This window comes from Anneissia japonica, unplaced genomic scaffold, assembly GCF_011630105.1.
Source record: "Anneissia japonica isolate Jap-2015-1 unplaced genomic scaffold, ASM1163010v1 scaffold667_len338742_cov159, whole genome shotgun sequence".
NCBI classification, from domain to species: domain Eukaryota; kingdom Metazoa; phylum Echinodermata; class Crinoidea; order Comatulida; family Comatulidae; genus Anneissia; species Anneissia japonica.
In genome coordinates this window covers 260,511-270,606 of record NW_022705208.1, presented here as the reverse complement: position 1 = coordinate 270,606, position 10,096 = coordinate 260,511, and the positions used below count along the sequence as shown (strand labels likewise).

At 31.6% G+C, this 10,096-nt stretch overlaps 1 protein-coding gene across 1 annotated transcript; it reads left to right on the top strand.

The window, feature by feature from the left end:
* Positions 1-924: 924 nt before the first annotated feature.
* LOC117105407 (core-binding factor subunit beta-like) lies at positions 925-7,009 on the top strand (the record flags this gene model as incomplete). Its single annotated transcript, XM_033246534.1, is given in 3 exon segments — positions 925-1,041; positions 3,763-3,888; positions 6,467-7,009. Coding segments are annotated over 3 exon segments (303 nt in total), but the record flags the coding sequence as incomplete, so codon positions are not given.
* Between the last annotated feature and the right edge of the window lie 3,087 nt (positions 7,010-10,096).

Sequence of the window (10,096 nt, the reverse complement as noted above, 5' to 3'; positions counted from 1 at the left end):
CCACGTTTCCAATGTCATTTCTTTCCTTCTTAGTTGTCTTTTTTTTGTAATAATAATATTAATCATAACCACTGTATTTTGGGGGTTTTTTTTATTGCTAAAGAGACTCTTTTGTGATTCAATTCATCGTGGTTTGCGTTCCTGAAGAACACATGGATTTAACGTTAGATTCGAGAAGCATTTCTTTTGTTACAGAAAAATATATAAACTGTCCATTCGTTCACAAAGGCGCCACATGATTTGATCATGGAATATAATATAATAGTTATTATATAGTTTCATGACATTTGATCGATCTATCTCTAGATTTACAATAAACATTGCTGCTCGGCTGCTTACAAAATTTTCACGATATCAGCGCATTTTTACACCATTATTAAAGACTCTTCCTTTTACATATAGGCCTAAATCTCTCCATGACATTGCTCCTCTTTCAGTTGAAAATTTAGTTCATCTTTTTAGGTCTAGTCGTTGCAGCAGTTCACTCGGACCACCAACATATTGTTTTTCACACTCTATCTAGTCGATTGAAAACTTATGGTGACAGCGCATTTTCTGTTACAGCGCCATTGTGGAATTCTTCTCTTGCATTTCGCAATTCCCCTTCTCTCAACATTTTCAAAGACAGTTTTAAAACACATATTTTTCAACATTTTTGCGCTATAGCAAATGTCTACATTAAAACATAACATATAGTCCCAGGCCTATTGCGTTTCGTGTTAATTCAAATTGTGATTTCTACGCTGGTTTTACCAGCGATTCATTTTTAAATTACTACCGGTATTATATATTACAGTAGATTGTTTTTGTACTTTTTCTACTTCTGATACTTTTGGGTAATAAAAGTTTTTGCACTGATCAGGAAGAAATAAATACAATATAAAATTACGGACTTATTATAAATATATTTTTATTACTCTACAGGTACACTTAAAAGCACATTTTATATTGAACGGAGTTAGCGTGTTATGGACCGGCTGGATAGATACTGCAAGGCTAGATGGGCTAGGCTATATCGAATTCGACCACGACACAGCAGCGGTAAGATATTGACTGTGAATCGTAGAAAATCAATTTCAAAATTTCAAAAAAAAAAACACTAGGCCTGTTGTTTTATTTTAAAAGATTAAATAATTTATCAGGAAATATCCAAACAATTAAGTTTTCGCCGATCTGTAGACTTATTGTACCTGAATTCTTAAATTGTAGGTCTAATACTACTTTGTGTAATGGTATTGCTTTATGCGTCTGTTATTATAATATTGGCGACGACAACAATTTTGCTTGGCAGTTTTTCGATCCTTCTTGTTGACATCCTTATTTCGCAGTAAAACATGAATTGCATGGGATTTTTAATATTGCAAAACCATAACAAAATGAATATATAATATTTCAGTCGAATCAGAAAACCACATACGAAAAAACGAGTAGGAATAATCCAATTGAAAAGTCATTAAAACCAACAGAAAATATTCAAAATTTCATTATTATAATGTACAAAATGAATTATTTTGTTTTCAAAGTAAATAAAAACTACAATTTGACGATTTCACCTAGACCTATACGAAAATTATAGTATTTAAGATAATTTTAAAAATAGATACGCCTATGTACAAAATATAATTATAAGCCTATAATATATTAAAAACTAAAAGGCCTGAATGTAATATTATGGTATTTATTTACATGGAAGAATTGAAAGATAAAATCGCATGTTTATTCACCAGCTAAAAAATATTGAATATTATTGTAAAATATAAATAGGGCATACGAATATGCCTATATTAACTTCCGTAAATTATACAAAGTATGCCTAAGCAATTAAGCTCCACGCTATTAAATTTTCTTTGACTAAAAAAACTGTTGTATTCCTATATATAGTCATGATGTTCCTATATATGGTCATGTCATCATGGCCATATTTAGCCATGCCACATGTTTTTGTCAAATACCATTTGATAGTCTGGACAGCGCCTTTATTTAAACACAGGATGTGTAATTATAAACTCTGAGATTGTTTTTGTTTTATGGTGTACTATTCTCACTCACCATGTCTTTTCTATTCTATCATCAATAGAGCGTAGTATGTGTTGTAAAAGTTGCAATACAATTTTTAGCGAATTACTATACAATCTCTGTGACGCACATTTTAAAAATAGATTAATGTTAATTAACATTAGAATGATGAATACATTTCAGCGATGCGTGTCTTCAAATATTATAACGTTATAGGCATATTATGATTTAGGAAATTTGTGTTTTGTGTGTGTATGCAAATGAATATTATTATTATTATAAATATATTATAGGAGTAATGTTTTTGTCCTACCTGACGTGTAATCAAACTGAGTATATAGGCCTACTTAGTATGTCCCCAAATACTTGAGGAAACAAAATCGCAAGTAATTTGGGAGAGTATCGAAAGCACAACAACATAACTAGCCTGGTTTCACACAGTATTGAGTATTCAGTACGATAATACGTCATGGTAGGACAAAAATACAACTCCTGTGATAATACTTATTTCTCTGACGCAAAATAAATTGAACTACTATTATATTAATAGTATTATTATTATAATTATTGTCATATCATTACCACAGCTGCCTTCATCAGCAATTATCATCACTACCGTACCAGCATTATCATTCTCATCATAATTATAGTTCATTTCATGTGCTGTAGTTTTTGTTATTGATATTGGTGTTGTTGTTATTTTTTTATTATTATCATTATATTATTAAGTTATCTTAAGTATTGATGTTGTACACAATGACATTCTCGATACGCTGTCTCGTACGGTACCTCTTTTTTCGTTAGACGACAAACCAACTTTAAACCAGTTCGGTAACGGATACACTGTAGACATAAGAACATATTAAAGTGATAATTAGCGCTAAAAAATATACAGTATTCGGGTTTCTTTATTCTTTATTCTCAACCAACAGTGTAAAACACCAATAACAGGTTGAAATAAAATGTTCAGTAAACAGAGCATAAATATATGCAATACAAATTAAAAAACTAATGTAAAAAGAAGCCTGCTCGACTAACTTCCGCTTATGAATCTTAAGATGTGATCCCGTCGTATTTAAATTTAGGGCCGACAAACTATAATTTTGTGTCACTCCCGTCGCATTTCAATTAGGGCCAACAAACTATATTTTCGTGTCATCGTAATCATATTTAGCCTGACGCTAAATGGATGGGGAATGGGTAATCATGTTTTGTATACGTCGAACGTATTCGCATTCACATGTTGTGTTGTATCATTGGCCTCCCGGTTGTCATTTCACTAAAGAATCTTACTCTGATTTTTCCTGTAAGTTATCTTGCAATTTGACGGATATTGTTCAGTCCGTGGCCTAATCTAATACTACCGTCTGTCTCATAATATGTCACTAATTATAATAATTAAGTATTAATTGGTAATTCACTGAATAGCTTCGTTGATTTGTATTGTATTTTAAGTCGAAAATCTCTTTGGGAAGTTGGCATCCGTGAGAGTTGCATTAACAAAATTCGGCGAAACAAAACCTACACGAGGCGAGAATTAATATCATTGCTTTTACATGAATAGATGCAATTCTTTATTTGATTACATAAAATTTTTATAATTTGCTGTAGTCGTGTTGTGTGAATTTTTAACTCTTTAGCTATCTAATGCACTGTATGGCTTTTAGTGTGACTGCGATGAATTGAATAAATTCCGTGACTTATTGTAATTGTAATTTAACATTGTTTTGCTTCGTTCTTTTTCAGACCGAAAATAAAATACTTTTAGACACATTAGAACAAAAAAACCGACGACTACGAGAATTTGAGGAACGACAACGATTAGCAACCTTGCACACGCGACAGGAAAGACGAGTTGAGGCCGAAGCCCAGGTGAGGGTACGTTAGGTGTGTACAACAATCCTTATTTTCTTTTCACGAAATTTTTAATATTTCTATATTATAACATGTGTTATTATGCATTTTTCAATTTGTGCCTAAGTCTTATGTCTAGTAGTTCATTTGAACAATATATAAACGTAATCTCGCGTACATAAAATATATTACTGTACTGACTAATGCGAGTTTTCGGTAGTGTGCGGGACTATAAATGATTATCAAAATTAAGTTGATTAGAGGTACGATCAGATTAGGCCGGCCTGCATACCACTGTGCTGATTTAAGATGATCCAGTGGCCCACCGATAATCTTGTCTAATCGTGGCGCTTTTACCTGCTATGACTCCGTAAACTATCCACGTACTAGAGGCTCAGAACAAGGATAACGAGCAAAACTGATTATTGAACCACGGTGTATAAGGCCCACGTCCACACCTACACCTGTGCCCTGACCCATATATTAATGGACCCAAACCCAATAAAATCATATGTATACCAGCAACTCTAAACTAGGATGCGGGGAAAATACTGTATCTTGGTTAATAGTAAAGAGTACCGGTATAACTTCCTCTTTATCCGATTCAGGCTGTATTTAGGCTTTTTGTATTTTCCCTTCATATTTTGACGGCTCATCCTTGTTCTGATCCACCTGGTTTCGTTCACCGTTTCCTCATTCCCACATACAGTGATGATAATGATTATAGTAATAGACCTGATTATTATTATTATTGTATCGTTTGAAAAACATAAGTTTTTAACAAACATTTTACTACAAAATGTTTTGAATTTTATATCAGAAATTTAAGATTTAATATGCAAAGAACTTTGTAGTATGTTGCAGCACCAATACTTATTTTATGCCACGCTCTACAGACATTAATATTTTTCAGTTGCTTCATTTAAGAAATAAGTTTTCACCAATACACAGGTCATTCATAAATATCCATAATTATTAATGGTATTATTATAATTAACTTTATTCGGCCTGCTATTATTATCAGCCTTCAGGTGGAGCCTATTAGTTTCCATATGCTTGTATGCTGTTTTCTCATCTGCTATGTTAAACACATTGCTCCCCATACCCTATTGTACAAACTCATTGAAATTAATGTTTATGGAAATCTGTATTCTAAGAAATAACTTAAGAGGGTATACCTTGTCGAATATCAGTGGCACAATTTAAAAAATAAGGCATCGTAAATTATGACGGTATGCTCTCGTTATGTTATGAAATGAATTCAATTAATAAATAATTAATTTCTTAATGTCTATATTGTTTAAGCGTTATCGAATAATTTTGTAAATTTATATAAGGAAATGCATTACATTATATTATTAAATCATGGGAAATTTAAGCGATCTTATACTAGTTTACCATGACTGGCGGTTTTCGACAAAGCTAAAACGATTCGATAACTACAGTACTGTATAGCCTACGGTACCGTACGTTCTATTGGTAGTCGGAACGAAATCAATTATTGATGTCATGTTTAAAAAACATAAATCATCATTTTACGATTGAATAATTTTAGTTCTATTTATATACGATTAAGATAAGACTGTAAACATTCTTAAATGTAATTCCATCGTTTAGGCTAAATTCCTGAGCGTTTGTGTAGTGACTAAGAAAAAATCTTGATCGAAGCCATATGCTATGAGCGCCCTCAAGTAGATTATACTTTCTCAAACAATAAATGCAATTCTTGTATTTCGCTGTTTACTGTATAATCCGATTGAATCCGTCTAAAAAATGTATAATTTCATCCATTACAGAAAAAACGTCATTGCTTGGCAAAATATATAAATATCTACGAAATTAAAAATGACAGAATTATATACCTGTGACGACTACAATACTTGGTGGACTATTTTTTGAAACTAAATTAAGAGGAATAATATTTTAAAGAAAATTTATATTGGGAACCTGTTGCAATTTCCGATTCAACAACTTAAGCTGTCGCTCCGGAATTGGTGCTTCCGGCAATCGGATCCATATCCTTTGGAAAATTTCTTTTGCAATTTTGGGTTTTCCTGGAAACCTAACAATAATAGGGGGTCGATGAACTCAGTGGTGATGTAAATCATCACTTTGGTATTTCTGTTCGAATTGAGAAATCGCGAATCGTATAGGCGATTACGATTGCCAAAAAGAAATTAATTGGTAGAATATTGTCGTACGCGGTGTTCATCGGCCTATACGTACACATAGTAATGTATGTCGTTAAACAAATTATCAGTTTAGTTACTATTGCATCATGCCGTACACATTTCTGTCGCTCACATTCTTTTCTTTATTGCCGCTAACCAAACGAAGGCCAGATTTCGCAATCAGTGATGACTAATATGTGAGAACTTTAAATGCATTTTGTTGATAATTCTATCGGTGATTATGAATCGGGTCACTGTGTCGATAAACACAAATCAGTCTATTTAGGCCATCGACAATTAATTTAAATATCATTAATGATATATTTTACGAATGCCTTCATATTTTGTATACTGTACATGATAACTTGGATTTGTTGAGATTCGTTGGCGTAGTGATTAACTCTCTGACTGCTTTGGTTTCACAGGGTATGGGACAAAGGCAAGAACAAAGTCAAAGTACAAGCGTCTCCTGTAGCAGCGATTGAAGTTCAAACGGCATTAACTGTGTAAAAATGTGAGGGCAGAGTGTCGCCATAATGTTTTGTGACGATTGATCCTTACAGAAGATGACATTATTGTTTATTCTGACGAAAGATTCTTATAGATAAACGGATATACTTCTGCTAGGTAACAAGTCTTCAAAACTCAAAGCCAAGATGACGAGTAAAACTGGCGATGGTTACGGTGGAAACGACGAGCGTGAAACTTGTGAAATGTGGCGGGAATTGAGTGTAAAGCAGCGCGAAAATGTCTGAAGTTCCACCAAGTTATGCAGTTTCATAAATATTTGTATATTATCATATTTAAGATTGTAATTAAAGTTTTGTTAAGTATTTGTTGTATGTGTGCATGTTATTTAATGAGGATGTTTTGTTTCAAATCGAAGTATATCCTGAACATGGACAATGATTTTCTTGCAATTTTGGTGACCAATTATTGATACATTGTTGGTTTATTGTTATTATAATGTACATCTGTACAATACGTATATTATATAGATGTGTATAAGAGACAGTATATATATATATATATATATAGCCTATGCATACTATACGGTAATGGGTCTACAGTATTTATATTTGTAATAATGTACTGTGATTGGCTGAGGATATTGTTAACAAGAATATAATATAAATATAATTACCAAATTGATTGCCTTACGAAGACCAAATCTCGAATTGCCTTCATTAAATTTTAAAGTTCAGTCAATTGAATTGGAATAATGTGTGGTTGATAGCGGCTGAGGTCAACGTATGTTGTGCTTCACCCATCCGAAAGCCGGTCATACACTTTAAATGATGTTCCGAATTCTATATGTTTATTTAACATGGACTTTGTTTGAAAATAATAAGACGCACATCGTTTGATTAGACACGATGTGTCTGAAATAAGCATACGCTAGACTATTTACAAAGTAGTGTATGATTAATATTCAAACGAAATATTTAATGATATTTATTTAATTGTAAGTATTACGTTTTTTTTTTTTGAATCAACATAGCAAAGAAGCAATAAAGATGATTCCAATCGGGGTTTTTTTTTCGATAGGTATTAATGTTTAATAATATCATGCAACAAACGGGGGAACAATTAGTTTCAATATCTCTGTTAAATACCGTACTTTGTACTTTAGTAAAGTTTCCGCTGCAATATTGTCTGATTTTATTTAAGGAATGTTTTTGCTGAATAAACGTTATTTTAAGAAAAATAAACAACAATGATAATTAGCTTGAAATTTACCGATAATTGTTAATGACGAAATATTCTATAAAAGATATGAATTTCAAAAACTTTGGCCTGCTACGTAAAAGTTTACGAAATGTGTTAAAAAAAACAACAGGGCCTAATATTACAGTTATGTTTATACCGTTATTTAAAAAAAGTAGTTTCGGTCTATGAATAGGCCTGTTATTTATTTGCTATACGAATGTTTCCCAGACCTTCACTAGGCGCTACATTCGAGTGCTAAAGTTGGTCGTAAAACTCTACCGTACCTTGTGATGTAAGTGGTTCTTTTTCTGGTAGGGTCTTTGTATGCGATATGTTTTTCTTTTTTGTGTTTGTCGTTGTTCGTAGGCCCTAGGCCTAATCTGAGAGGCGGTAAGCGTTGAGCCGCCGAATGGTGCTGGCGGCAATTTTCTGGTTAAGTTAATTGCACTGGTAATGAACAAAACTCTATATTTTTAGCGCTGTTTTTTTAAGGCTGGACCTACCTTACATGCAATTGGAAGAATGCCGTACCATGTTTTGTGAAATAAATCTGTTCAGTCTAACTGATACGATGTTTCAGATATATATTATATATTTTTCTCATTGTCTTTTTGTTCATATTTGGCTATTCACTTTAAACAATGCTTCTGACTGTGATAACAACACAAACATGTATATTTTTGTGTGTGTATGTATGGTGATGATGGTGGTGGTGTATAATTATAATCATGATAACAATAAAGATGGTGATATACAAATAGTATAAAATAATAATAATAATAATAATAATAATAATAATAATAATAATAATAATAATAATAATATAATAATAATAATAATAATAATAATACAATAATAATAATACAATAATAATAATAAATAATAATAATAATGATAATGATAATAATACAGTATATTAATAAAAACAAATGATTTGATAATAATAAGAATACAAAATGTAAATGTAAAGAGTTTATTGTAAACCAATAACGAAATAAGAAACACGCTTTTTAGTGTCTTCGAAGTTATTCATCTGTACAATACGTATATTATATTTTTTCTTCCCGGACCTGGTTTTAATTATACAATTCTGGTTTTTATTTCATTTTTTAGGTCAAAAAATGTTAATAGTGAGGTTTACCTGCATGGTTTTACACAACATCTTTGACAATGACGATGATAACGATGATGATGATGATGATGATGATAATGATGATGATGATGATGATGATGATGATGATGATGATGATGATGGTGATGGTGATATTGATAATGGCGATGATAATGATGATAATAGTGATATTGTTAATATTAGTGGTAGTCGTAATGATAACTGTAATGGTATTGGTAATGATAATGAAAATAATGGCAATGATGATGATAATAATAATAATAATATAATAGATATTCCTGATGATCATACAGTATTATGATAATGATGACGATGAATATGATGGTAATGATAGTAATAGTAATAATGATAATATTAGGTGGCAATATAGTGGTAATTGTAATAATATAAATGATACTAAAAATGATGACAATGATAATAAAATTGATTATAATAATAATTGATATATCGTATAATAATGATATTGATACATATATATGTATATATACTGTCTCTTATACACATCTAGATGTGTATAAGAGACAGATAGATGACAAATAAGAGGAAACCTATTCAATAATCATTAATTAATTTAAGGCTAATTTTAACATATTCAATATTGGCTTCTAGACATCTACAACATCTTCATCATCAATATATTATCATGCTTTGAACACAGAATATTCGCATACTTTTATTGAACCACAAGAAACTTGCACTACTTGTTTGATGTGTTTATTTTTGTTCTGTATTTTATTGTTAACATTTTTAAAAATTAGAGTAGAACATACCTTTAAATAAGAATATTCTTATCACCCTGGCTAAGAATATATTGAATTATTACTATGAAATTATTCTATTTATCTAGTACAATAATTATTCTGGTTTCTAGCCGCTGGATGAAGAATTTGGTGATAAACAACGGGAAGGGTTTTGCAGCCTCACCATCAGATTTTAAAACATTTCTTCTTGTTCGTTTTCTCTAAAGCTAAATCATCATCGAATGGAAATAATTAGGATTAGAATTTGTGTCAGGAAATATCATAAGAGTGATGTTTTGCCCTACTGACGTGTAAACGTCCCGAATACTCAGTACGTCTCCAAATAGGGCCTACTGGCGAAAAATTCGCAAGTGATTCGGGTGGGAATCGAACCCACGACCTCCAGGTATCTAGCCTGATGTTAACCACTACCTCCGAGCTTATGCTAGTGATGAATCCGATCCCCTAGTAGC